The sequence below is a fragment of the Tachyglossus aculeatus genome, chromosome X1, assembly GCF_015852505.1.
Source record: "Tachyglossus aculeatus isolate mTacAcu1 chromosome X1, mTacAcu1.pri, whole genome shotgun sequence".
Classification (NCBI taxonomy): domain Eukaryota; kingdom Metazoa; phylum Chordata; class Mammalia; order Monotremata; family Tachyglossidae; genus Tachyglossus; species Tachyglossus aculeatus.
This window is the reverse complement of record NC_052101.1, coordinates 115,754,952-115,781,957: the sequence shown is the minus strand read 5'-3', so window position 1 is coordinate 115,781,957 and position 27,006 is coordinate 115,754,952. Positions and strand designations below refer to the sequence as shown.

Below are 27,006 nucleotides of genomic sequence, written 5' to 3'. Positions count from 1 at the left end.
GAGCCCACTGTTGGGTAGGGACTGTCTCTATATGCTGCCAACTTGGCCTTCCCAAGCGCTTAGTCCAGTGCTCTGCACACAGTAAGCGCTCACTAAATACAATTGATTGATTGATTGATTTTAGACTGTGAGCCCACTGTTGGGTAGGGACTGTCTCTATATGTTGCCAACTTGGCCTTCCCAAGCGCTTAGTCCAGTGCCCTGCACACAGTAAGCGCTTACTAAATACGATTGATTGATTGATTGATATTAGACTGTGAGCCCACTGTTGGGTAGGGACTGTATATGTTGCCAACTTGGACTTCCCAGGCGCTTAGTCCAGTGCTCTGCACACAGTAAGTGCTCAATAAATACGATTGATTGATTGATTGATTGACTGATCACAGACACGCACCCCGACCCCCAGATACCCCAGCACGTGGGACAGCGACCCATGTTTCTGCAAGGCCCTTCCCCCGGCTCCCACCTCCCCCCTGGCGTTCCGCCGGGTGGTACAGCCCACCACGCTTTGGACGGGTGGGACGGTCCATTATGGAGAGGCTCGGGGGGGGGTGGGAGAGGCGAAGACTAAGCGGGGAGAGGCGGAGGGATCCCTCTGGAATGTTTCCGCCGGCCGCACCCGCCGCGTCTCGGCGCTGATTCGCTAAGGTGCCCGGGAGCTGGCCCGTGATTGGTCGGTGCGTGGAGCTGACCCCGCCCCCCTCCGCGGACGCGGCTGCGGGAGAGAGGCGGCTGGAGTTTGCGGAGGGGCGAGCCGAGGCGGTGGCAGTGGCGCTGGGAGCAGCGACGACGCGGCGGCGGGAGGAACAGGTGACTATTCCCCGGGGGCTGGAATTTATTTCTTTTATTTAATTTATTCTATTTTGTTAGTATGTTTGGTTTTGTTCCCTGTCTCCCCCTTCTAGACCGTGAGCCCACTGTTGGGTAGGGACTGGCTCTAGATGTTGCCAATTTGTACTTCCCAAGCGCTTAGTACAGTGCTCTGCACATAGTAAGCGCTCAATAAATACGATTGATGATGATGATGACTGTTTATGTTGCCAGCTTGGACTTCCCAAGCGCTTAGTACAGTGCTCTGCACACAGTAAGCGCTCAATAAATACGATTGATTGATTGATTGAACCCTACGCCCCGTCCTTCCTCCCTCTCCCCCTGCCCCCACGGGGGACCCGGACACGCCCACTGTTGGGTAGGGACTGTCTCTATGTGATGCCAATTTGTACTTCCCAAGCGCTTAGTACAGTGCTCTGCACATAGTAAGCGCTCAATAAATACGATTGATTGATTGATTGAGGGCCACGGTCGTGGGGACAGACCCGGGTCGTTCAGAGGTGGGACCGGGCTCCCCGGGGGAGAGGGGCCACGGGCCCAGTGGGCTTGCGGAGCGAGGATAGGGCCGGGGCCCACGCCACGAAACGGGTGGGAACGAACACGTAGGAGCTCCGGGGTACTTATGCCAATATATGTTGCCAATTTGTACTTCCCAAGCGCTTAGTACAGTGCTCTGCGCATAGTAAGCGCTCAATAAATACGATTGATGATGATGATGATGATGAATGCCAACGTGCCGCGGGGAGGAGATGCGTCTCCAAGACAGTGGGAGCGAGGATGGGCCGGTGTAGATATCCAAGGGACTGAGTCCCACGAGGGCCGTGGAATTGGCAAGGTCGCCGGTGGAACCCACTGTGCCTGGAGTTTGGAGGCAGTGCTGACGCCCCCCACCCTCCCCCCAAGCGGGGAGGTCTGCGTGGTCCGGGCTTAGACCTGGAATCCGAGTGGTTAATGTAGGGAACGGGAGCCATAACATCTGGGTTCTCTTTCTGGCTACCCTCCAGCAGACTTAACCCTTCCCGCCTCCTGGTCAGTTTCCCTTTCCAACTTGGGGAGCCCCAACCCAGGCGGGAAGGAGCCAGGTAACCGCCGACCCCCATCTTATCCCAGGAGATGGAAACCTCAGACGCCACAGTCCTAGAGGGAAAATCTGAAAGCTTATTCCTCTCTCGCGGTCCTATTAAAGGATTCCCTGGGAGTTCACTTCACCACCCCCTCCCCCGCCAGCCTACCCATAAGCTAAGGGGATGGGGGGCGGGGGGGGATAGGGTTTCATTTTGTTTCTGGAGACCCCACCCATTTGGTTCCCCTGAAGGCCAGGGGTCCTGTGGCCCCCCTCAGTTCTGGGAATCTAGAAGGCAGAGGTTTGGCAGCCTTCTCCCATCTTCAGGGCAGCTGCCTTTATGTGCCACTTTGGAATTGGCTGCCTTCGAATGACATCACGATGTGTGGATGCTAAGCAAATGGGGAGGGCTTCTCCTTGAGATGGGCCGCTCTCGTACCAATCCTCCCCTACCTGCTTCACCTGTGTGGTTTGTGAACAGTAGAAAAGCCCACTAACAAGTGGGGCTGGGAACCTGGATGTCTGGGTTCTTTTCTCATTTTGCTCTGAAGATGCATTTCAGCCACCCTCCTCTCCCCTCCCTGTTCCTTCTCGAGAGGAAATGAGGTTGCTAGCGGCTCCTCTCCTTCCCATAGTACAGCCTTCACGTTGCTATCCGAAAGCACCCGGCTCCAGCCCCTCCCACCTGCTCCCTTCCTTGGAGATTACCCTGCCGAGTGAACTTCCGTGCTTGGTAGCAAATGCAGCCACCTCTGAGGTAGGTGTGTTAGCCCCACAGCAGTGCTGGAAGCTGTTCGGAGTAATGGTATTTATTGAATTCATTCATTCGATCGTATTTATTGAGCGCTTACTGTGTGCAGAGCACTGTACTGAGCGTGTGATATCTCCCGGGTGTGATTCACTGTACTAAGCGCTTGGAAGTGAATACACAAATGGATGCTTTTTATAGAGATCTGAACTGGGGGCCGGGAGGCCCGGCTCTTGGGTTCTGGAAAAAGTTCTGGGCAGGATCTGGTGAGTGGGGTGGGGGGGAGAGGGGAGGAGTAGGAAACTGGAGGTGAGGCACGAGGGGTCTAGGAGGGGAAGACCCAGGGTCTGGGAACCAGAGCAGTTGGAGGCTTGTGGGAGGGGCGGCTAGTAGGGAAAATGGGGGCTGGGAGAGAAGGGTCTGTTCCTTTCTATCATCAAACCTTAGCTTCCCCCTCTGTGCCAGCCCCTCCCTCTGGCCAACACTGGCAGGAGCTGGGCCAGCCGTCCCTCCCCCTTTTCTGCTCTCCTTCCTTGGGAAACACCCAGTAGCCGGTTTGGCTGGACTGAATCAGAGCTGCCCCACCCTCATTCCGGAGGGACCTACGCCTCATTGGAGGGACCTCGGGGGGGGGGCGGGGGGGGGGTGCCGTCATCCCCAAAGAAGGAACTCTCACCAGCCCCAGAGTCAACCCCCGCCCCCCCCACTCTCCCCCCCCCCCCCCCCCCCCCCCAGATCCTCTTCTTCCTGCCTGCTTTCATTCTCACTATCTACTTTCATCCTCCGGTGACTAGGAACTGCTCCTTTTCAGAACTCTGGAGCTAAAAACCTGGAGTCCTGACTTTCCCTTGTCCAGGCACCCCAGATCTCCTACCAGATTCCTGCTTTCCAATTCCCAGTCCACCACCACTTTCTTCCCAGAGCCCCTGTTCTCTTCCAAGCTGGAGACTCAGCCCAGGGAGACCTATCTCCTACTCCCCTGTCTAGCCCCCAGACTGCACTACAGAATGTTGATTGGACCAGGGCCAAAAGTGGTCCAGGCTTGCTTTTGGGACTGCTACCACTGGGTAACATGCAGTTGGGAGCTTCTGGGAATTGAGGTCCCAGGAGACAACCATGAGTGGGGAGAACTACTGCCACAGTTTAGGGCCCCCTTCTCTCCCCCCCCCCAACCATATCATCATCATCATCAATCGTATTGAGCGCTTACTGTGTGCAGAGCACTGTACTAAGCGCTTGGGAAGTACAAGTTGGCAACATATAGAGACAGTCCCGGGCTCACAGATCGGAGGCCCACGTGAGAGACGGGCCAAACCAACCAGGCTTGTCTTGCACCAGTCCAACCTAGCCCCTGAGGCTTGTGGCTCCCAGGTCAGGCTTGGCTGGGCAGGCCTCTACCATGTTGCTCCCAGAGAAACTAAGGAGGATCAAGAGGTGCTGGGAAGGGGTGGGATGTGGAGAGAAAGCTTCTCTGCCAAGAAAGTTTCGCTCACACCCACCGGGACGCTCCTCAAGGAGAAAGAGGAGCCTGGCCTCAGTCCTCCCAGGGATCCGTCGGCTGAAATCTGGCGCCGTGGCCCACGTGAGGTCCCCTCCTCCAGCTCAAAATCTCTCTTTTCCACTCCTGCAGATCTCCCAGGAGTTCCTCGAAGGCGCTGCTCCCCTCTCCCGCTCATATGCCGCTGGGACTAGGGCGTCGGAAGAAGGCCCCACCGTTGGTGGAGAATGAGGAGGCAGAGCCCGGACGAAGCGGGCTGGGTGTCGGGGAGGTGGGGTCCTTGGGTGGAGGTGGGGCCGTGGGGGCCCAACTGGGCCTGCCTCCCCCCCCACCAGCCCTGCGACCCCGCCTCGTCTTCCACACTCAGCTGGCCCACGGCAGCCCCACTGGCCGCATCGAGGGCTTCACCAACGTCAAGGAGCTGTACGGCAAGATCGCGGAGGCCTTCCACCTGCCCCCTGCCGAGGTGCTGGGAGTCAGAAGCCTGCGTTTCATTCTCGGGGCAGGGGAGGGGGAGGAAGCTGGATGTCCGGCTCACCAAGGGGGTCCGGGAGGCAGAAGGCCTGGGGGCCGGGCAACCCTCTCTGCCTCCCGAAGCGTTCGGCTTTTAATGTCCGGGAATGGGGTCCAGGCGTCTGACGTGGCTCCAGGATGGTGGACTGGGCGGCAGGAGGCCTGAGACCTTCTTCCCCTGGAGACTCCAGCTGGCACTTAACCAGCCCTGCCCTTGGGGAGGGACAGAGGGCATTCTCCTCTGAAGCTGGGGCTTTTGGGCTGCCCTCTGGAAGGGCTTCTGGCCTGCTGCCCGGGATGCCCCTCCTGCTCCTCATCCTCCTCCTCCTCCAGGTGATGTTCTGCACGCTCAACACCCACAAGGTGGATATGGAAAAGCTCCTGGGGGGGCAGATTGGACTAGAGGACTTCATCTTCGCCCACATCAAGGGGCAGCGCAAAGAAGTGGAGGTGTTCAAGTCAGAGGAGGCCTTGGGGCTGACTATCACCGACAATGGGGCCGGCTACGCGTTCATTAAGGTACCGGGGGGGGGGGGGGGCAGGTGTCGAACCTCCTCCTGAACCTCCTCCTCTCTTCTGTTTTCCTGCCTTTGGAGCCACCTGGCACCTTCCCTCTGGGGAGACAGCAGCCCCCCCTTCCCCTCCCCCGCGAGCCCCCCAGGGCTCTACCATCTTTGGTGAGCGGATGGTCAATCGGGTGCCAGACGGCATTCTGGTGAACCCCGGGGCCAAGCACGGGACCCAATGTGTCCCGCCTTCCAGCAGGGAGACCCAGGGTGGAGCTGGGGATTCCAGGATTCCCAAGGAGACAGGGAAGGAGCCAGAGAGCTGAGCTGCCCTTCTCTGGGGGCTCAGGCTGCGGGAACGGCAGGGTGGGGAGGGAGCCGGCCTGTCGGAGCTAAGCGTGGAGATGTATGTGCTGACAGCGGATCAAGGAGGGGAGCGTGATTGACCGGATCCAGGTGATCAACGTGGGGGATATGATCGAGTCCATCAACGGGCAGAGCCTGCTAGGCTGCCGGCACTATGAGGTGGCCAAGATGCTCAAGGATCTGCCCAAGGGGCGCACCTTCGCTCTCAAACTCACAGAGCCCCGCAAGGCCTTTGGTGAGGGGGTGGGGCTTGTGCAGCTAGAGGTCTCGGTTGGGAGGCTGGGCCCAGGCCACTGGGGCCCCGGGGCCTGATACCAGGGACGTAAAGGGGCACTCTGTTCCCGGGTTTGCGGAGGAAGGGGAGCCGCAGGGGTGGAGGAGCCGCAGGGTTCCCCTATCATGTCAGCCCCAGGGTTGGGGGCTGGCTGCTAAGTAGGGACATATGCAGCGTGGCTCAGTGGAAAGAGCCCGGGCTTGGGAGTCCGAGGTCATGGGTTCTAATCCCGGCTCCGCCACTTGACAGCTGTGTGACTTGGGGCAAGTCACGTAACTTCTCTGGGCCTCAGTTCCCTCATCTATGAAGTGGGGATGAAGACTGTGAGCCCCATGTGGGACAACCTGATGACCTTGTATCCCTTCCAGCGCTGAGAACAGCGCCTGGCACATAGTAGGCGCTTACCAAATGCCGTCATTATTATGATTATTATTATAATATGGCCAGCCTCCCCCTCCCCACTCTTCTACACCTTCCTCTGTTCCTCATTGTCCTGCTGCCAAGTGTCCGGCAGGTGGCGCCCCAACCCCACCACAGGACTCCTTGGGGAGCCCCCCCCCCCCCCCCCCCCCCGCCCCCCTTTCCTATTGCACTATTGCCCCTCCCTGAAGTGGGGCCCGGGAAGGAGTACTGGAAACTTGGATTCCAGTTTCGAGTGGCCTGTGATCAGCCCCGGGAGTTGACTGACAGCTCCCCTTAGCCCACTGGACTCCTCTGACCGGCTGTGAGTCATGCTCCATGCGCACCAGTCACCCCGGAGCTCCAAGCAGTCATTAAGCTGGCAGTTTGTCTCAGGTGGCAGCTCTGAGCAGCTTCTGATCTCCCGGCCTCTCTCCTTCTTGCCCCCTAACTTGGGGGAGTGAGGTTTGGGGCAGTCTCTGCATATACACACAGCCGCAGACACCGACCACCTGCCCTGCCCACCTCGGACCCTGTGCCCTCCGATCTGTCCTCCCAGTTGCTGCTCTCCAGGCGGCCTTGTGCCCCCTGTCATCTGCCTCAGCCTCCCTCCCTGGTTCCCCCATGGCTCCATCCCCTGTTTTTCTGCTTCTCCGGCACTCTGCCCGACGTTCTGCAGTTCTCCTGCCCCCCAGCTCTCCTTCCAGCCCCCCATTCCTGACCTGGGGAAGGCGAGTTGGCCTCCCGCCCACTGTTGGGTAGGGACTGTCTCTATATGTTGCCAACTTGTACTTCCCAAGCGCTTAGTACAGTGCTCCGCACACAGTAAGCGCTCAGTAAATACGATTGATTGATTTTGCTGTCCCAGAGTGAGGGGTGGAGGTGGGGGCTGGGGTGTCCCATATGGATCTGAGCTTTTCCTCCCCACCCAGGGTGCTGCTCCCCCCGTTTGCAGAAGGGCCCCCCGTCCCAGGCCGTGGGGAGCCCTTCCCTGGCGTTTTGCCGCAATAACTCCTGTTACCGGCTGTCTGGCTCCAGTGCCTCTCCGGAATGGCCCCTCTCCCTCAGCTGGCTGCAGCCCAGGCCTGGGGGGAGAGAGTAGCAACCGGGAAGCCAGCTGCTTCCCCAAGCTCAGACAGATTGTGCCAAGGGCTGGCTGGCTGGAAGCCAGGGGTGCTGCTCCCGGCTCTGGAATTGAGGGGGCTGCGGGAACCAGAGCAAGAGGTAAAGAAGGACCCAGGCATCTTTACCTCCCAGTCTTCTCTCAAACCACTGTACCTCACTCCCTTCCCAGCCAGAGAATTGGGACATCCTGCTGCCAGCCCTACTCCTGGAGTGGCGGAGTCTAGGAATCTTGACTGCCCTGCTACACACCTCTTCTCTCTGCCCAGCCTTTTCCCACCCTCTTAGATTCCAGGTGCCTTAGTCCCCATCTCCCAGAACCCAGCCATCTTGTTGTCTACACCCTCCCCCACCTCGCCGCTCTCCCCACTCTTGGAAAAATGAACCCAGAAATGCCCGTCCCCAACTGGCTCCCCTCCTCGCTCATTTCCCGTCCATCCTGTGAGTTCTCTCCATCTTGGGAATAGAAGAAGCTCCCCTGCCCCTTCTGCCGGGAGCCCTACTCCAGCTGTCCCCCACCCCCGAACTCTGTTCCCATTTGGGAATATCCCGCTGAATCCCCCAGGGTCCCAACCGAAGGCAGTTGAGGTCAAGGGAAAGGGTTTGGCTTGCCTGCTCTGGCAGGACTCCTGGACTCAGGGAGGGGAGCCGAGGCTCACTGGAGGAACTGGAGGGCAGGACAGTGGGTTCTTGAAGGGGAGAGGAGGAAGGAACATATGGATTCTTGCAGAGGGTCAGAGACTCCAGAAGAGAGCTGATAGGTCAATTCCCTTGCCAGTTCTAGCTGGCCCATCTCTGGCCTCTGTCTGGAGGACAGAACCCTTTCCTTACAGGGGAGGGAACTCAGTCTGTTCAGTGGGATATGTTGGGGAGGTCTGGACTGGACTCAAAGGCCCGTGACTCCTGCCCTCAGGGTGGAAACACGGTCTAGGAAGGAAGATCTCAAAAGGCTGTGTGTCCCCGGGGAATGCCCTAGGGGTGCAGGAGAAGTGGTTGGGGGGGGGGGGGGGGGGAGAGAGAGAGAGAGAGAGAGAGAGAGAGAGAGAGAGAGAGAGTGTGTGTGTGTGTGTGTGTGTGTGTGTGTGTGTGTGTGTTGGGCGGGGGGAAGGGGGGAACCAGACTAACACCATTAGGAGGAGAGGGCTACCCTCAGCCTTTGACCTCTCCTCCTTGCCTTTGGCAGACATGATAAGCCAGCGATCCGGAGGAGCTCGCTTTGGCCCAGGCTCCCAGCTGGGCACTGGTCGGGGAACACTGCGCCTCCGCTCCAAGGGCCCTGCTACTGTGGAGGAGCTGGTGAGTGACACTTCTCCCTGACTGCTCCCCTCATCCATTCCCCCCCCCCTCTGTTCCCCAGCCTCATCTCTTCCCTCTCGCCCTCCCCAGCCCTCTGCATTTGAGGAGAAAGCCATCGAGAAGGTGGATGACTTGCTGGAGAGTTACATGGGCATCCGGGACACTGAGCTAGGTGAGGGAGGGTACTCGGGTTCTCTGGGGGGAGACGGGGGGAGGGCAGGGGGGCCAGGTTCCCCGCCTAGGATGCTTGGCCCTCTCGGAGGGAGCTGGGAGGAATGTTACCCAGCCACCGAGAGCTGGTGGGGTTTGCAGGACTGGGTGGTGGGACGCAGGGCGTTCTGGCCCTCAGCATTCCCTTCCTTCCTTCCTCAACCTCCCCTCCTACCCCGCCCCCCTTTCAGCGGCCACTATGGTAGAGCTGGGCAAGGACAAGAGGAACCCGGATGAGCTGGCCGAAGCTCTGGATGAGCGGCTGGGAGACTTTGCCTTCCCCGATGAGTTTGTCTTTGATGTCTGGGGGGCAATCGGGGATGCCAAGGTCGGACGCTACTAGACCCTAGCGCTGGACTCTGGGGAGTACGAGTTAACCCTGGGCCAAGAAGGCGGGTCTTGTGGAGGGTATGGGGTCCAGAGCTCTCTCTTCCCCTCTTCCCCCTCCCTTTCCAAGGAGATGGTGGCATAGTGGCTTTCCTCTTCTGTTCCCCACTAGAGCAGGGGCCTAGGCTCATTAGTCCCTGCAAGGAGAAAGAGTTTCCTCTTCTGTTCCCCACTAGAGCAGGGGCCTAGGCTCATTATTCCTTGCAAGGAGAAAGAGAGGAGGCCTGTAGAGCAAGGCCGCACAGAGGCATTAGAGGACCGCGGCGTTCCCTTCCCAGCCGGCCCCGCAGCCCCTCCGAGTCCTTCGGGCTTGGGCCGCCGGGCCCGATGAGTTGCAGGATTTCAGGTGCTGACAGGGAGAGGGGAGGAGCCCTTCCACCTTCCTTCTCCACCGGCCCGGGCCTCGGCATCGGGGAGCGGAGCTGTTAGAAGACCCAGGCAGCCAGGGTTTTCCGGTCAATCTCAGCCCCTTAGAGCCAGCGGGGTGAGGGGTGGTTGGTGGTGGTCAGCCCCACCCTGCCCCCACCAAGCGCAAGCCAATCGGTACCTACCAGAGCTGTCCCCTCTTTCCCCAAGCTGCACCCCCCCCGCCCCCCCCTTCCCACCTACCTCAGCAGGCAGACGGGAGGAATGGGCCCTGAGGGAGGAGGGAAGGGGGAAAAGTGAGCCCAGGGCCGCCCCCTCTCCCTCTTCTTTCCGCAGCAGCTGCCAAACAACCTCCTTGGCCCGAATCACCCCTCCCCGGAGCGCTTGGCTCTGTGTGGTGGGGGGGGGTCGTGACCTCCCATTTCCCTGATGCAGAGAAGGAGGAGGTGGGGGGAACAGGCATTCGCTTCTCCCCTCACCCAGTCCTTGCCTGTCCCTGACCTATCCCCCACCCCCTTCGACTCGGATCAAAAGCAATAATAACTCCCCATCAAACCGAGAGCCTCACCCTTCATCCTGACTGCTCCCTTCTCTCCCCCCCCCCACCCCGACTAAAAGCCCCTCTCCCCAGAACTATTACCTCTGTGTGTGAACTTTGCTGCTGTGAACTGCCTCCCTCCCACCCTGACTTGTCCCCTACTGTCTCTTTCCCCCATCCTCTGTTCTCCCTAACTTGTGGGGGAGAGCCTGGGGAGCTGGGATGGGAGGCGGGGTGGGGGGGAGGGGGGGGGGACCGTCCGATTTTTGTATTTTATGTGTCAGCGTCTTTAACATAAAGAGAATCTTTATCGACCAAAACTGTGGAGACTTGGAAATGTGGGGGAGGGCGGCGAACTGGCAGGGACGAGGGGTACCCGGGCTCTGCCCTCCGGGTCCAGCCAATCTATGGGAAAGAATGTGACAGTCGCAATCCACCCTCCTCCCACCCCACCCCCCCCCGCACGCCGCCACCGTTCCCCAAATCAAATTAGGAGGTCCTGGCTGGGCCTCTCGGTTCCCCCCACGTCCCGCCCGCGGTTCCACCCGATTAGCATCCCGGCTGCGGCTCCTGGCAGCGCTTGGCCTCTGCCCCTGGCTCCTTCATCTCCCTCACAGGACCCCAGGGAACTCCTTGATTCTCTCGCCCTCCCCGTCTCACAGCCAACCCCGGCCCCCACCCTCACCGGTGGAGATGAGGGGAACAGATTTCCCTTCTCGGAGCAACCGGGGCGGTCCTGTTCGCTTCCGGAGTCCAAGCCTGGGTCCGGTCCGCCGTGTCCTGTTCTCCTGCCCCCACCCCAGCCCCCCTCCCCACTAAGCCCCTCAACCCCACACGTACACACTGGGGAGTGCCGGAGCCTTTAAGCAGCCTCCACCCCCGTTCGCTCCATGATGGGACCGATACGGAGCCAGCGGCGGGAGCCAAGAGCGGGACCGGGAGGCAGGGGGTGGGCCATGCGTCCCAAGGCAGCAACCCCAACACAGGACGGGAAGAGGTCAACGGCCCCCGCCTTGGCCCTCCTGACTCAACACATATGTTCCGGCACATGCCAACACATACAACCGCAGCTGGCTGTGGAGGTTCAGATGGGGGGTAGGGGGGAGAGGGGAAGTGAGGAGAGGCTTGCCATTCCAATACTGTAGAGGAATGGGGACAGGAAGAGAGAGCCGGGAACTGGAAAGCAAGATTCCTGGGCCCTAATGCTAGCTCTCTGAGGGAGGAGGCCAGGAAATCTGGTGGGAACTGGGCTTGGGACTGGAAGGCCCACAGGCTTTGAAGAGCTAGTAGGCCAGAAAAATTAAATGCGCAGAAACTTGCGGGTCTGTCGGAGACCCGGGAGAAGTGGGAAACAGCATGGTCTAGTGGAAAGAGCATGGGCTTGGGAGCCAAGAGGACCTGGGTCTGATCCCGGCTCCCCCACATACCCGCCGAGTGACCTTGGGCAAGTCACTTCATTTCTCGGGGCCTCAGTTCCCTCATCTGCAAAATGGGGATTCAGTATCTGTTCTTCCCTTTACTGAGACTGTAAACCCCTGTGGGACTTGATGATCTTGTTTCTACCCCAGCGCTTCGTACAGTGCTTGGCACATAGTAAGCACTTAACACATATTATTATTATTATTGTTACTGTTATTATTACTATGTGAATCAGGGAGTCCTGCATCAACCCCCAAACAGCAGCTTTGCCCCAGTGGTTGGAACAATAACAATAGTTACGGTATTTGTTAAGCACTTATGTGCCCAACAAGATAATCAGGTTGGACACAGTCCCTGTCCCACATGGGGCTCACGCTTAATCCCCATTTTACAGATGAGGTAACTGAGGCCCAGAGAAGTTAAGTGACTTGCCCAAGGTCACACGGCAGATGTGGATCTGGGATTAGGTACCCAGGTCTGTGCTCTATCTTCTAAGCGACGCTACTAGAAGTCCCTGGGGGTCTGGCCCTCATCACTGCATGGAACTGGCACCTATGGGCTTGCGGGGCTGGCCTGCTCAACTAACTTCCCAGCCCCCAGGTCATGTCTAGGATGTGCTTGAGCCAGCTGGGAAGATGGGAAGGAAAGGGGCTGGCAGTCCCGCCGCCACCGAGGGTGACACCTTTGTTTTGACAGCCGGATCCATCCTGGGAGATTTCCCCATGTCGGCCCTCGATGGGAAGAGTGGGGGAGTCGGGCCGTGGGGAATAAAAGGTTAGGGGGACAAAAGGCCAAGAAGAGGAGTGGGAAGGGGGAAGCAGGAGCTGAGTGCGTTGAGGAGCCAGAATTGGAGGCAGGAATGTTTCCTGGGAACGTCAAGGGACAGAGGGACAGTGTCCCAAGAAATGAGCTTATTCACTTGCCCCGTGCTGCTTGGGCCTAGTAGCGGTAGTATTTAATGAGCACCCACAGTGCTTGGCACATAGCGCTTAACAAACGCCATCATTACTAGTATTATTATTAATCCATCAATCAGTACAAGGCACTGTACTCAGCACTTGGAAAGTACAAAACGAAGTGACACGATCCCGGCTTACGCTTTAATGAGGAGACTGGCATAAAAATATTTACAACTAGAGTCTCTAGACTGTAAATTTGTTGTGGACAGGAAGCATGTCTACAAACTCTGTTATATCGTACTGTCCCAAGCGCTTAGTACAATGCTGTGTACACAGTAAGCTCTCAGTAAATACCATTGATTAATCAAGATAAATAATTGAATCAACATATATCCCCAAGCGCCGAGAGTGCGTATAAATCGGTTCAGATGGACCTGCTGGGGTGCGTCTGCTTAGGGCTGTAGGCGTTGTGTACCCACGTGTGTGAGTATGTGTATGGGTGTGTCGGTGTGAATGTTCTGCACATTTGAGTGGGAGGTGCCGGGTTCTAGACCTTGGGATAAAAAGTTCAGGACGAGCTTGGTCCTGTAAGTAACTGTAGCAGGGGCTGAGAGGCCAGGTCCCCGAAGGGCCTCTCTGTTCCTCCTCACTGGCCCTGACCCCGCAGCTCCAGCCTCTGGGAATTACATTTCGGCCTTGGGGCGGGGAACAGTAGCCCCTGTCCTTTGTGCTAAGCTCCATTAGTTTTAAGTCCCCTGAAGAGCGGGGACTGACTCTTTCACTTCTGTAGGTGCTCCGTGAACCTTATTAAACTATCGCAGAATGGAAAAATAGAGCCAAAAGGCCTGCTCCCCACCCCTATCCCACGTTAACCTTCCGGCATCTGACCAGAGTAGGCACGGCCTGGGACGAGGAGCTGCCCATCACCCCCACTGCCCACCCCCGCCTCCTCCGCCGTTCAAAGGCATCCCGCTTCCTGTTCCCTGAACACCTCTGTTCCGTCGTCAGTCAGCATCATCAGTGGTACCTATTGAGCGCTGACGGTGGGCTGTACCTGTATTAAGCGCTTTGGGAGAGTACAACAGAATTGGTAGTCACGTTTCCTGCTTACGACGTGCTTACAACCTAGAGGGGGAGATGGACATTAATATAGGTAAATAATTTATAATTTGTAACACAGATATGAACATAAGTACTGTGGGGCTGAGGATGAAGCGACTATCAAATATCCAATGGTCACGGATCCAGGTGCGTAGTCGATGGAGAAGGAGCCGGGGGGAATGGGCTTAACTGGGGAAGGCTTCTTGGAGAGGTGACCTTAATAAGGCTTGGAAGGTGGGAAGAGTGGTGGTCTGGTGTATATGGAGCGGGAGGACGTGGGAAAGGAGTCGCCGGTGAGGTAGACGAGATCGGGGCACGGTGAACAGGCTGGCACTAGAGGGGTGACGTGTGTGGGCCGGGCTGTTAGGGGAAGATATGAGGTAAGGTAGGTAGGTGAGTTTCCCTTCTACTCAGCTGGGCTGTGTGACCTCGGGCAAATCACCTAACCACCCTGTGCCTTGGTTCCCTTATCTGTAAAATGGGATTAAATAACTGTTCTCCCTCCCCCTTAGACTGTGAGCCCCATGTGGGAAAGGGGCTGACTGTGTCTGACCTGATGATTTTGTATCTGCCCCAATCAAGCAATTGTACTTCCGTAAATAGTATTTATTGAACGCTTACTGTGTGCAGAGCACTGTACTAGGCGCTTGGGAGAGTACAGTGTAACAGAGTTGGTAGACATGATTCCTGCCCACAACGAGCTTACCCTGGTGCTTAGTACAGTGCTCGGTGCAGAGTAAGCACTTAAATACAATTGTATTTGTACCCTTTGTACCTTATCAAGGTACTTGCCCTCTTCCTTCTTCTGTCCCTGACTGCCATCTTCAACTGTTCATCATCATCATCATCAATCGTATTTATTGAGCGCTTACTATGTGCAGAGCACTGTACTAAGCGCTTGGGAAGTACAAATTGGCAACATAAGTACAAATGTCATCAACTGTTCATTCTCCAATGGCTTTTTCCCCACTGCTTTCAAACATGCTCGTGTCCCCTCTATCCTAAAAAGACCCTTCCCTTGACCCCCATGGCTCCCTCCCGTTACTGCTCCATCTCCTTCCTACCATTTCTCTCAAACTCCTAGAGCAGGTTGTCTACACCCACCGTCTCCAGTTCCTCTCCTCCAATTCTCTCCTTGACCCCCTCCAATCTGGCTTCCGTCCCCTTCACTCCACAGAAACTGCCCTCTCCAAGGTCACCAATGATCTCCTCCTTTCCAAATCCAGCGGCCTCTACTCCATCCTAATCCTTGACCTCTCTGGTAGGTTCGACCCTTTCAACCTCCCCCTTCTCCTGGAAATGTTATCCTCTCCTGGTTCTCCTCCTATCTCTCTGGACGCTACTTCTCAGTCTCTTTTGCGGGCTCTGCCTCCCAACCCCTAACTGGGGGGGTCCCCTCAAGGTTCAGCTCTGGTTCTCCTTCCATTCTCCATCGACACCGACTCCCTGGGAGAACTCATGCTCTCCCATGGTTTCAACTACCGTCTCTTTTTGGATGATTGAGAAGCATGACCTAATGAATAAAGCACGAGTCTGGGAGTCAGAAGGACCTGGGTTCTAATCCCTGCCCCGCCGCTTGTCTGCTGTGTGACCATGGGCAAGTCACTTTACTTCTCTGTGCCTCAGTTACCTCATCTGTAAAATGGGAATTAATACTGTGAAGCCCTATATGGGACATGGACTGTGTCCAACCTGATTAGCTTGTATTTACCCCAGGGCTTAGTACAGTACCTGGCACATAGTAAGCACTTAACAAATATCATTAAAAAAAAAAATCTACATCTCCAGCCCTTATCTCTATCCTCTGCAGTCTCGTATTTCCTCCTGCCATCTGAACATCTGTACTTGGATGTCCTGCCGACACCTCAAGCGTAACACGTCCGAAACAGAACTCCTTAGCTTCCCACCCACACCCTGTCCTCCCCCAATTTACCTGTCAGTGTAGAGAGCACCACCATCCTCCCTGTCTCACAAGCCCATAACCTTGGCATTATCCTTGACTTATCTCTCTCATTCTACCCACATATTCAATCTATCACTAAATCTTTTCGGTTCAACCTTCACAACCTCCCTAAAATTAGCCCTTTCCTCTCCACCCAAACTGCTATCACGTTATTCCACGCATTTATCCTATCCTGCCTTGATTACTGCATCAGCCTCCTTGTTGACCTCCCTGCCTCCTGTCTCTCCCCACTCCACTGCGTACTTCACTCAGCTGCCCGGATCATTTTTCTGCAGAAAAGTTCAGTCCATGTTTCCCTACTCCTCAAGAACCTCCAATCGTTGCCTATCCACCTCTGCATCAAATAGAAACTCCATAAAATTGACTTTAAAGCACTCGATCGCCTTGCCTCTCCCCCTACCCCCAATCCCCGACCTGTTCACTGCACCTCGATCTCTGTCTATCCAGCCACTGACCTCTGGCCCACGTCCTGCCTCTGGCCTGGAACACCCTCCCTCTTCATATTCAACAGATAATCACTCTGCCCACCTTCAAAGCCTTATCGAAGGCACATCTCCTCCAATCAATCAATCATATTTATTGAGCGCTTTTTGTGTGCGGAGCACTGTAGTAAGTGCTTGAGAGAGTACAATATAACTGACACTTTCCCTACCCACAATGAGCTTACAGTCTAGAGGGGGAGATAGACATTAATATATATTAGGTATGGACGAAAGTGCTGTGGGGCTGGGAGGGGGGATGAATAAAGGGAGCAAGAAGGGAGTTGAAGAAAAGGAAAATAAGGCTTAGGGAAGGTCTCTTGAAGGAAATGTACCTTCAATAAGGCTTTGAAGTGGGGGGGAGTAATTGTCTTATTGGATATGAGGAGGGAGGGCGTCCAGGCCAGAGGCAGGACGTGGGCAGGAGGTCAGTGATGGTGGTAAACAAGATTGAGGTACAGGGACAAGGTTAGCATTAGAGGAGCAAAGTGTGGGCTGGGTTGTAGAAGGAGAGTAATGAGGTAGGAGGGTTCAAGGTGATCGAATGTTTTAAAGCCAATGGTGAGGAGTTTCTGTTGATGCGGAGGTGGATGGGCAACCACTGGAGGTTCTTAAGTGGGGAAACGTGGCCTGAGCATTTCTGTAGAAAAATGATTCGGACGGCCGAGTGAAGTATGGACTGGAGAGGGGACAGATAGGAAGCTGGGAGGTCAGCAAGGAGAAGGCCTTCCCTGACTCGGCCCTCATTCCCTCTTCTTTCACTCCCTTCTGTGTCATCCTTGTACTTGGATTTGCATCCTTTATTCACCTCTCAGCCCCACAGCACTCATAGTAATGTCTGACTTCCCCTCTAGACTGTAAGCTTATTGTGCGCAGGGAACATGTCTACCGTTATATTGTACCCTCCCAAGCGCTTAGAACAGTGCTCTGCACACAGTAAGTGTTCAATAAATATGATCGATTGATTGGTTTATTATGATTCCTCCCTTTATGGGCAGCACCCCCTGCACTGGAAGGTAATGGGTAGGCCTCCTCCTGAAGTACTGTATTTATCAGTGCTCCCATCAGCCGGGGAGAGCCCTTGAGTGGGCAGCCCATAAATCCTAGACTTATTGCTACGGCACCGTGTCAGCAGCTGGCGGGAGACCAGTGGGCACAGCGGGCAGCTCTGGGGACCTGTCAGGCCTCCACCCCTGTGTTGAGCAGGTAATCTGAAGCCCTTGAGGAAAAGAAATAGGGTTTGAGGGAGATGGGTGGGGGCATGGGGATACTTAGGTCCAGGGCTGCAGGCAGTTTGTCCAGGTGCTGAGCGTGGAGATAGAGGCCAGGCCCAAGAGAGAGAAGATGCCACCCTCAGCCTGGCTTGTTCCCACTCGGGACACCCCCCACCAACTAGGCGCCGCATCCTAGAGGGTCTAAGAGAGTGACGGAGACCACTCCATCCCCTACCCCTTGGCTAGAGGAGCAGCCTCTCCCTCTGTCCTTACCCAGGGGGCAGAGAAACAAGGGACCCCAAACCTCCAGACTCCTCCTGGGCAGATGAGGAACAAGGGGGTGGTAGGAGGAGAGTGGAATGCAATGGCTGTGATGCTCAGATTTTCCAGTGTTTAGATTTTTTCAGTATTATTATTGTTATTAACAAGAGAACTATGAGAGGCGGGGGTGGGACAAGGAGGAGGTGCTGGACGCCTGGGTTCTATTTTGGGACCGGGGAAGTGATCTGGGCTCTTTTTTGGGGGGTTGGGAAGATAACTAGGTGTGAGATGGAGGCCTGAGAACCCAGGAATCCTGTTCCCCAGGTCCCCTTCTGCAGGTAGGGGAAGGTGGGCTTGCCACCGCTTACTATTATTATCATCATTATTAAATGTCCCAGGCACCGTACCTAGGGCTGGTGCGGTTGCAAGCAAATCGGGATGGACACAGTCCCCTGTCCCACGTGGGGTTCACAGTCTCAATCCCCATTTTCCAGATGAGACACAGAGAAGTGGAGTGACTGGCCCAAAGTCACACAGCAGACAAGTGGCAGATCCGGGATTAGAACCTATGACCTCCGTGCTCTCGCCACTACACCGTGCTGCTTCTGGGTGGATTGAAAGGCAGGATTCCTGGGTTTCCTAGCCGTCCCTCGCTAGCCCCCTCTCCCTCTTGCTCCTGAGCCAATCTGTCCGATGGGGTTGTTAGCTCTCAGGGCCCCAGCCTCTCCTGATACTCATCCCCCCCCTACCCCGGCCAGGGAAGGATCTGGAAGGGAGGGAGGCCTCACGGTCCGGTCCGGGTCCGCTGTCCCAGCAGCTCCCCCTGTTCGGCCCCCCTGATGTGGGAACCTGATCGAAGGCCTCAGGGCCTCTGGCTAGGAGCCCCTCTCCTCCCACATTCTTCACGCTCCCACCCCTTTCCGTTCCCTCTGCCCCGCTGCCTGAAAACTCTGCCTCTTGGGGGAGGGGGTAGCCATTGGAGGGGGCACTCTGGCCCCTGGACTGGTAGCCCAGCCCAGCTGTATGCTCCGGGCCCCCGAGCCTCCAGTCTCCTCTGGCCTTCTGGCCACCGGCCTCTCCCGTCGGCAGCCCCGGTTGGATGAGGTGTCGGTTGGGGTTGGGGGGGAAATGGTGGGCTGAAGCCTACGGGCCCCCAGTCCTTTTCGGGCTGGGGGCCGGGAGGAGGTCTGAGGCCTAGGGTGGGGGAGCTGGCGCAGGAGGAGGAGGAGGAGGAGCATGGAGCTGGGGTAGAGTGCTGAGCCTGCAGTGCCGGAACCGGCCTCCCTTCCGCCCCGTCCGTCCCCGGGGATGCGGCTGCAGACGAGCTGAGCTCCTCAGCCACCGCAGCCCCATTAACTCTCCCCAGCCCCCGCCCCATTATTACCATGGCCCGGTGCCTGCTGCCCTGGGGAGGGTGCAATCCCACCCCCGCTGACGGGAAATCGGCTGCCGGCGGGCCCTTGGGGCCGCTTCTAGCCAGGCCCTGCCTCCCAAGGTGTTCTCTCCTCTGGCGGGGACCCAGGGTGAAGCTGGGGCGGCGGGACACCTGGGTCCGGAGCTGGGGGCGAAAGCAAAGGAAGGGGTGAGAGGCTGGGAGGGCAGGACACCTGCCTTCTGCACTCCCATAAGCTCCTTCTGCTTATGAGAAGCAGCGTGGCTCAGTGGAAAGAGCCCGGGCTTGGGAGTCGGGGGTCGTGGGTTCTAAGCCCGGCTCCGCCACATGTCTGTTGTGTGACCTTGGGCAAGTCACTTCACTTCTTTTTGGACTGTGAGCCCACTGTTGGGTAGGGACTGTCTCTATATGTTGCCAACTTGTACTTCCCAAGCGCTTAGTACAGTGCTCTGCACACAGTAAGCGCTCAATAAATACGATTGATTGATTCTCTGAGCCTCAGTGACCTCATCTGGCAAATGGGGATGAAGACTGGGAGCCCCACGTGGGACAACCTGATCGCCTTGAAGCCCCCCAGCGCTTAGAACAGTGCTTTGCACACAGTAAGCGCTCAATAAATACGATTGATTGATTCTCTGAGCCTCAGTGACCTCATCTGGCAAATGGGGATGAAGACTGGGAGCCCCACGTGGGACAATCTGATCGCCTTGTAGCCCCCCAGCGCTTAGAACAGTGCTTCGCACACAGTAAGCGCTCAATAAATACGATTGATTGATTCTCTGAGCCTCAGTGATCTCATCTGGCAAATGGGGATGAAGACTGGGAGCCCCACGTGGGACAACCTGATCACCTTGTAGGCCCCCAGCACTTAGAACAGTGGTTCGTACATAGTAAGCGCTTAACAAAGGCCATCATTACTATTATTATTATTATTATTATTCTGGGAGGGGAAACCGGTGGGCGAGAAGCCCGGGTTCCGAGGAGGGCCGCAGAGCCGGGCAGAGGCTTTCCAACACCTCACCGAGAATAATAATAATAATAATAATAATAATAATAATAATAATAATAATGGCATTTGTTAAGCGCTTACTATGTGCAAAGCACTGTTCTAAGCGCTGGGGGGGGATGCAAGGTGATCAGGTTGTCCCACGTGGGGCTCGCAGTCTTAATCCCCATTTTCCAGATGAGGCAACTGAGGCGCAGAGAAGTGAAGTGACTTGCCCAAGGTCACACAGCAGACCCGTGGAGGAGCTGGGATTCGAACTCCAGCTCTTTCCACTGAGCCCCGCTGCTTCTCTGAGAAGGGGCCGGCTCTATCCTGCCGACTTGTCCTTCCCAAGCGCCTAGCCCAGGGCTGTGCGCACAGTAAGCGCTCAATCATCATCATCATCATCAATCGTATTGAGCGCTTACTATGTGCAGAGCACTGTACTAAGTGATGGTGTTTATTAAGCGCTTAACTATGTGTAAAGCCCTGTTCTAAGCGCTGGGGAGGTTACAAGGTGATCAGGTTGTCCCTCGGGGGGCTCACAGTCTTCATCCCCATTTTACAGCTGAGGGAACTGAGGCCCAGAGAAGTGAAGTGACTTGCCCAAAGTCACACAGCTGACAATTGGTGGAGCCGGGATTTGAACCCATGACCTCCGACTCCAAAGCCCGGGCTCTTTCCAGTGAGCCACGCTGCTTCTCTAAGCGCTTGGGAAGTACAAATTGGCAACATAAATAAATAATAATAATAATAATAATAATGATGGCATTTAGTAAGCGCTTACTATGTGCAAAGCACTGTTCTAAGCGCTGGGGAGGTTACAAGGTGATCAGGTTGTCCCACGGGGGGCTCACAGTCTTAATCCCCATTTTACAGATGAGGTCACTGAGGCTCAGAGAAGTTAAGTGACTTGCCCAAAGTCACACAGCTGACAATTGGCAGAGCCGGGATTTGAACCCATGACCTCTGACTCCAGAGCCCGTGGTCTTTCCCACTGAGCCACGCTGCTTCTCTATAAATAAAGAGAAGCAGTGTGGCTCAGTGGCTCGGCGTGGCTCAGCGGAAAGAGCCCGGGCTTTGGAGTCAGAGGTCATGGGTTCAAATCCCGGCTCCACCACTCGTCAGCTGTGTGACTTTGGGGAAGTCACTTCACTTCTCTGGGCCTCAGTTCCCTCCTCTGGAAAATGGGGATTAAGACGGTGAGCCCCACCTGGGGCAACCTGATCACCTTGTAAATTCCCCAGCGCTTCTTAATAAATGCCGTTATTATTCTAAATACGGGTGAAGGAGAAGAGGCAGGCCCCGGGGGTTCCCGCGGCCGCTTCGAGATCAGTCAACCGGTTGTATTTAGTGGGTGCTCACTGGGGGCAGAGCACTGTACTAAGCGCTTTGGGCTGGCGGCGGCGGCGAAGGGAGGCGGGCCCGCCGGGCGGGAGGGGCCGGCGGCGGGGAGGGGAGGGGAGGGGACGCCGGAGAAAGCCAGCTGACGACAGCCGGGAAGAGGGAGAACCACCGGGGCCGGAGCCGAGAGGAAAGCCCAACCGGCCCACGGCAACGATGAAACTCTAGGAGGCCCCAGCCCGGGGCCCGGGGCGAGGGAATGGACCCCGGGGGACCGGGGCAGCCGGTAAGAGGGGCAGGGAACGGCAGGAGGGGCGGGGGGAGGCAAATGGGACGCCCCAGAACTGACAGGGCCAAGGGGTCCCTGACAGGACATGCCAAACACAGCGCTTCCTCGCCCCTCCACTCACTCACCTCCTCATCTCCCCCCAAATTCGGCCGCCCAGATCCCCTTTCCCTCCCCACACCCCCTATTCCATCGCCCCGTCCCCAGGTGTCCAGCCTGGCTTCGCACTTCCCCTGGACGTGACTCCCCCAAGCCCCAACAGAGACTCAGCTGCCCTCCATCATCATCATCATCATCAATCGTATTTATTGAGCGCTTACTATGTGCAGAGCACTGTACTAAGCGCTTGGGAAGTACAAGTCGGCAACATATAGAGACAGTCCCTACCCAACAGTGGGCTCACAGGCTAAAAGAGAAAGGGGGAAGGAGGGTCTTCAGAGCCGGTTAAATTGGGTTCCCTCCCCAGCGCCAGCTCTGCCCCTGTTCAGAAAGTTGTCCTGGGGGGGCTGGGCCTCACGGTGGGATGCAGGTTGGAGTAGAGAGAGTGTGGACGGAGAAGGAGTCAGTTGGAGGGGGGGTGGCCTAGAGAAGCTGGAAGCGGTGGAGAGGGTGGGCCACCGTGGGAGGGAGATTGAACCAGTAATAATGGAGGGGGTGGACAGTAAGCGATGGGTTCGACAGAGGGGATAAGGACGGTGGAAAGGAGAGAGGTAGTAGTGACTAGGTAGGAGATGGGGACAGTAGCTGGTGGGGGGGGGGGGCGGGTTGGAGACAATGATTGGGATGGATGGGGTTTGTGTGGGAAGCCAAAGCAGAGGCAGAACGGGGACGGAGACAGTGGAGAGGATGCAGAGAGCATGGGAGGTCAGGAACGGCGGGGCCCATGTTGGGAATGGAAGGGCGGGAGAAACAGTGACAGTAGTGTTGGACCGACACTGGATGAGGGAAAGGGTTGGATGGGAGATGGGCTGGGGTGAAGGGGGGGGGGTATGTGAAAATCGGAGCAGCGGGGCTGATGGAGACAGCCAGCGCGATGAGGACGGGGCGGTGGTGGAGTTGGACAATGCGTGGGTGGGGAAGGGGACTCTTGGGAAGTCAGGAATAACGTTGAAGAAGGGAGCCGGGCCAGCGTGGGAACGGATGGGGACAGTGCATGTGAAGGGGACAGTGGGGAAGGGGCAGGGACTGTCTCTATGTGTTGCCAATTTGTACTTCCCAAGCGCTTAGTACAGTGCTCTGCACATAGTAAGCGCTCAGTAAATACGATTGATGACGATGGTGTAGGGGACGGGAGACGGGATTGGGGACTGCAAACTCGTTATGGTCAGGGAAGGTGTCTGCTAATTCTATTGTATTGTACACTCCCAAGCGCTTAGTACAGTGTTCCGAACATAGTAAATGCTCAATAAATACGATGGATTGATGGAGAATGAGGACTGTATGTACGGAGGGTGGGGTCAGGCTCAGGGAGCGGGGGTGGGTCACAGGGACGGTGCGGACTACGCCTTTTTGGCAGGGCAGGGGGGTCGGGGAGGGAGAGGATTTCCTTGGGGCAGGCACCCTTCTCTGATGTCTGACCGCCCCCCCCCCCCCCCCCCCACATCTCCTCTTCCCCAGACACCCGCAGCTTGACATGTCCCCCTGTCCGGTGCTCAACGCCACATTGGGGGAGCACGCTCCCTGCCCGGGGGCCAATGCCTCGGAGTCCCCTGGCCCGGGCCACCCCGTCTCGGTTCAGACAAGGCGCCCGACCACCTCGCCTGCTATGCCCATCTTCTCCATGACACTGGGCACCGTCTCCAACGTGCTGGCCCTGGCCATCCTGATCAAGGCCTACGCCCGCCTGCGCCGCCGGTCCAAGGCTACCTTCCTCCTCTTCGCCAGCAGCCTGGTGGCCACGGACTTTGCGGGCCACGTCATCCCGGGAGCCCTGGTCCTGCGGCTCTACGCCACGGGCCTGGACCCCGCCGGCCCCGCCTGCCAGTTCTTCGGCGCCTGCATGGTCTTTTTTGGCTTGTGCCCGTTGCTGCTGGGCTGCGGCATGGCCATAGAGCGCTGTGTGGGGGTCACCCGGCCCCTACTTCACGCCGCCCTGGTTTCGGCCGCACGGGCCCGTCTGGTGCTGCTGGCGCTGGGAGGCACCGCCTTGGGCATCGCCCTCCTGCCCCTGCTGCATGTTGGGCATTACGAGCCTCAGTACCCAGCCACCTGGTGCTTCATCCGCCTCTGGGAGCCGGCGGGCTGGGGTGAACGGGTCCTGCCTGTGCTTTTCTCAGGCCTGGGCCTGTCCTCTCTGCTGGCCGCACTGGCCTGCAACACGGTCAGCGGGCTGGCCTTGGTGCGGGCGCGACTGCGGCGGAACCGGGGAAGCAGCCGCTGGGGCCGGGGTGGGGTGGGCGGGGGCGGGGGCTCCTCCCCGCCTCAGCGGCGGGCCCGGGCCCACGATGTGGAGATGGTGGGGCAACTGGTGGGCATCATGGTGGTGTCCTGCATCTGCTGGAGCCCCCTCTTGGTGAGTTTGGGGGGGGGGGGGGGGGGGGGACTCGGGCACCCTGACCTCTCCACCCAAGTCCTACTGCCCTCTCCCGTCCCATGCCTCAAGCCCCCCAACCTTCATTCGCCGCCGCAGGGCCCGCCTTCGGCCTCCCCAGACCCGGGTCTTCCGTGCCGGCCATTTGCCTTCCAGTGCCCTCCCGTCTCTCCCATCCCTCTTCCTTCCACGCTTCCCAGACCCCGGGGCAGCCAGCCTCTAGCCGGTTCCCCGTCCCCACTTCAGTGTCCCTCTATCCCCTCCATCCATCCCTTCTCCGTCTCTCCCCTCCCATTCCGTGCAGGTGCTGGTGGTGCTGGCAGTGGCGGGCTGGAGTCGGGTCTCTTTGGAACGCCCCCTCTTTCTGGCCGTGCGCCTGGCCTCCTGGAACCAGATTCTCGACCCCTGGGTCTACATCCTGCTGCGCCAGGCAGTGATGCGCAAGCTGCTGCACTTGCTGTCGCCCAGGGCCAGAGCCAAGGGAGGTCCCCTCCCCTGCGGGGCCTGGGACAGTTCCCTGCGCGACTCCCGGAACAGTGGGCTCAGCCGCTTCTAAGGATTCGCCCAGAGGGGCGAGGAGGGCAACGAACCCTGAGGGGGAGCTGCCAAACCCCAGGGGGCTCAGTGCCCCGGCTTGGAGCCAAGGGAGAAGCAACCCCTCTTCCCTGCCCCATCTCCAGGCGGGGCAGGGAAGAGAGGAAGACGGGGCTGGGAACATCTGCTGAGCAGAGGGCCCGTGGCGAAATAAAGAGATTTTGCGACTTAACTGGGCAGGGGAGAGCGTGGCTGGCAGTCACTGTGGGGGGTGGGTGTCCAGCCCTCCTCAAAGATGGAGGCTGCACCGCTTCTCTCCAAGATGGCTGCACTGTTGTCCTTCTCTCCGTTGGCAGGACTGCTCCGTGCGAGCCGGGATCTGGGAGCCAAAGCCGCCTGCCTGAGAGGGGGCCGCGGAGAAATGATCTCCCGTAAAATATTCCACCTCATGCCGCTATGTTCCGTTGTGCCGGTGCGGTGCGGTTAGGTGCCACGCGGGACTTGGGGAGTGAGTGACTCGGGGTGCCGTTGGGCCTGGGGGAAAGAGGGCCATGTTGGTTTACTGCCCGTTGCTTGAAAACTGTCGGAACGGAGGGCGGCTGGGGCAACGTGGAACTGAAGGGGCTCGGTACGGGGGCAGGTGGGTTTGGAGAAGCAGCGTGGCTCAGTGGAAAGAGCACAGGCTTTGGAGTCAGAGGTCAGGGGTCAAATCCCAGCTCCGCCACATGTCTGCTGTGTGACCTCGGGCAAGTCACTTAACTTCTCTGAGCCTCAGTTGCCTCATCTGTAAAATGGGGATTAAGAGTGTGAGCCCCATGTGGGACAACCTGATCACTTTGTATCCCCCCCCCCCCAAGCGCTTAGAACAGTGCTTTGCACATAGTAAGCGCTTAACAAATGCCAACATTATTATTATTATTATTTGGAGGGGAAAGGAGGCAGCGCGTCGATCGTAGCAGGGGGATGAGCAGCGTGGCCCAGTGGAACGAGCCCGGGCTTTGGAGTCAGAGGTCATGGGTTCCAATCCCGGCTCTGCACATCGGCAGCTGTGTGACGTTGGGCAAGCCACTTCTCTGTGCCTCAGTTACCTCGTCTGGAAAATGGGGATGAAAACTGTGAGCCCCCCCGTGGGCCAAACCTGCTCACCTTGTAACCTCCCCAGCGCTTAGAACAGTGCTTTGCACATAGTAAGCGCTTAATAAATGCCATTATTATTATGAGCAGCGCTGCAGGGGCCGCTGGAGTCACGGTACAGTGGGGGGGGGGGGGGGGGGGGGCGTATCCAGAGCTGCGGTTCCGCCAGAAGCCACACGGCGGCAGCAGAGAAGCGCCTTGAGGCGGAAGCTCAGAAGGCCGGGCCTTTGGCCTAAGGGCGCTTCCTCCTTTCTGCTTTGTGACTACTAGGGCCAGTGGGTGCCGGGTCTGCGAGTTGGCCTATCATCCTCATCAATCGTATTTATTGAGCGCTTACTGTGTGCAGAGCACTGTACTAATTGCTTAATAGGGGAGGCCTATTCAGCTGTGGAGCTCGGGACCCAGAGCTGAGGGTCGGGGGCGAAGCGGATCAAACCTCTCACTCCGCGGTGGGCCAATTCTGTACCGCTCTCCTGGTTGCGCCCCATTGGCCTTACAGGGTCAGGGAGGTGAGGCAGGCCTGAAGCACGGCCCTTTGGACTGCCGTCTCGAAGCCCCACAGACAACACCCAGGGGCCTGTTCCACCCTGAGCCCCAAGCTCAAGAGCTGAAATGGAAGAGGTGTTTGCCAGGGTGGGGAAAATGTCACCGCTTGAACGTGGGCAAGTTGCTTGGGTGCCGGTATCCGAGACCTTTGGCATCAGGCCTCTCCTCTCCCAGCTCAAGGAGGAGCAGCTTGGCTCAGTGGAAAGAGCACGGGCTTTGGAGTCGGAGGTCATGGGTTCGAATCCCTGCTCCGCCACATGTCTGCTGTGTGACCTTGGGCAAGTCACTTAACTTCTCTGAGCCTCAGTTCCCTCATCTGTAAAATGGGGATTAAGACTGTGAGCCCCACGTGGGACAACCTCATCACCTTGTATCCCCCCCCAGTGCTTAGAACAGTGCTTTGCACATAGTAAGCACTTAACAAATGCCATCATCATCATCATCATCACCAGCGCCGGGCAGGCCCTGAGCCAAGATGGAGGACAGAGCAGGACAGCGCCCCCTGGTGGACTTTAAGGGATGAGGTAAGGAGAAGGCAGCATCTCCAACTTCCCAGCTCCAGCTCGGAACAGGGTTGGGATCTCAGGAAGGGACAGGGATTGAACTAGGGAGAAGGGGGAAGAGAGCAAACCAGGGTACACATACCTGAACGTTCCCTCCCCTGATGATCTCTGAGAGCTCCTGCCCCTCCTCCTGACTCTGCTCCGGTTTGGGGGAACCACGGTCTGTCCCTCCTCCCAACCCAAGAGGCCCCATCCTCTGCCATCCCTGGCCCCCCCCCGCCCTCATCCCCCATCCCAT

General features: G+C 57.6%; 2 protein-coding genes across 3 annotated transcripts; both read left to right on the top strand.

The window, feature by feature from the left end:
* The first annotated feature begins 770 nt into the window (after window positions 1-770).
* On the top strand, window positions 771-10,345 carry GIPC1 (GIPC PDZ domain containing family member 1). 2 transcript variants are annotated; one of them, XM_038772452.1, is made up of 7 exons: window positions 771-810; window positions 4,273-4,606; window positions 4,987-5,172; window positions 5,580-5,760; window positions 8,504-8,616; window positions 8,707-8,788; window positions 9,018-10,345. In XM_038772452.1, exons 2-7 carry the CDS (start codon window positions 4,319-4,321, stop codon window positions 9,167-9,169), a joined length of 1,002 nt encoding a protein of 333 aa, XP_038628380.1. In that variant the 5' UTR covers window positions 771-810; window positions 4,273-4,318; the 3' UTR covers window positions 9,170-10,345. The 2 variants fall into 2 exon arrangements, with proteins under 2 accessions (XP_038628380.1, XP_038628379.1); XM_038772451.1 differs by lacking the exon at window positions 771-810 and adding an exon at window positions 2,631-2,651.
* Window positions 10,346-21,350: 11,005 nt separating this feature from the next.
* Window positions 21,351-25,221, top strand: PTGER1 (prostaglandin E receptor 1). Its single transcript, XM_038739988.1, has 3 exons — window positions 21,351-21,461; window positions 23,079-23,973; window positions 24,296-25,221. The coding sequence occupies exons 2-3, from the start codon at window positions 23,095-23,097 to the stop codon at window positions 24,545-24,547; spliced, it is 1,131 nt and encodes a 376-aa protein (XP_038595916.1). The 5' UTR covers window positions 21,351-21,461; window positions 23,079-23,094; the 3' UTR covers window positions 24,548-25,221.
* Window positions 25,222-27,006: the final 1,785 nt, after the last annotated feature.

Excerpts from the sequence above, each read along its gene's own strand:
- GIPC1 (XM_038772451.1), top strand. Across the intron at positions 5,173-5,579 it reads CCGGCTACGCGTTCATTAAG|CGGATCAAGGAGGGGAGCGT; the intron begins GTACCGGGGGGG and ends ATGTGCTGACAG. Across the intron at positions 8,789-9,017 it reads CATCCGGGACACTGAGCTAG|CGGCCACTATGGTAGAGCTG; the intron begins GTGAGGGAGGGT and ends CCCCCCTTTCAG.
- PTGER1 (XM_038739988.1), top strand. The coding sequence starts at position 23,095 with ATGTCCCCCTGTCCGGTGCTCAACGCCACATTGGGGGAGCACGCTCCC. Across the intron at positions 23,974-24,295 it reads TCTGCTGGAGCCCCCTCTTG|GTGCTGGTGGTGCTGGCAGT; the intron begins GTGAGTTTGGGG and ends CATTCCGTGCAG.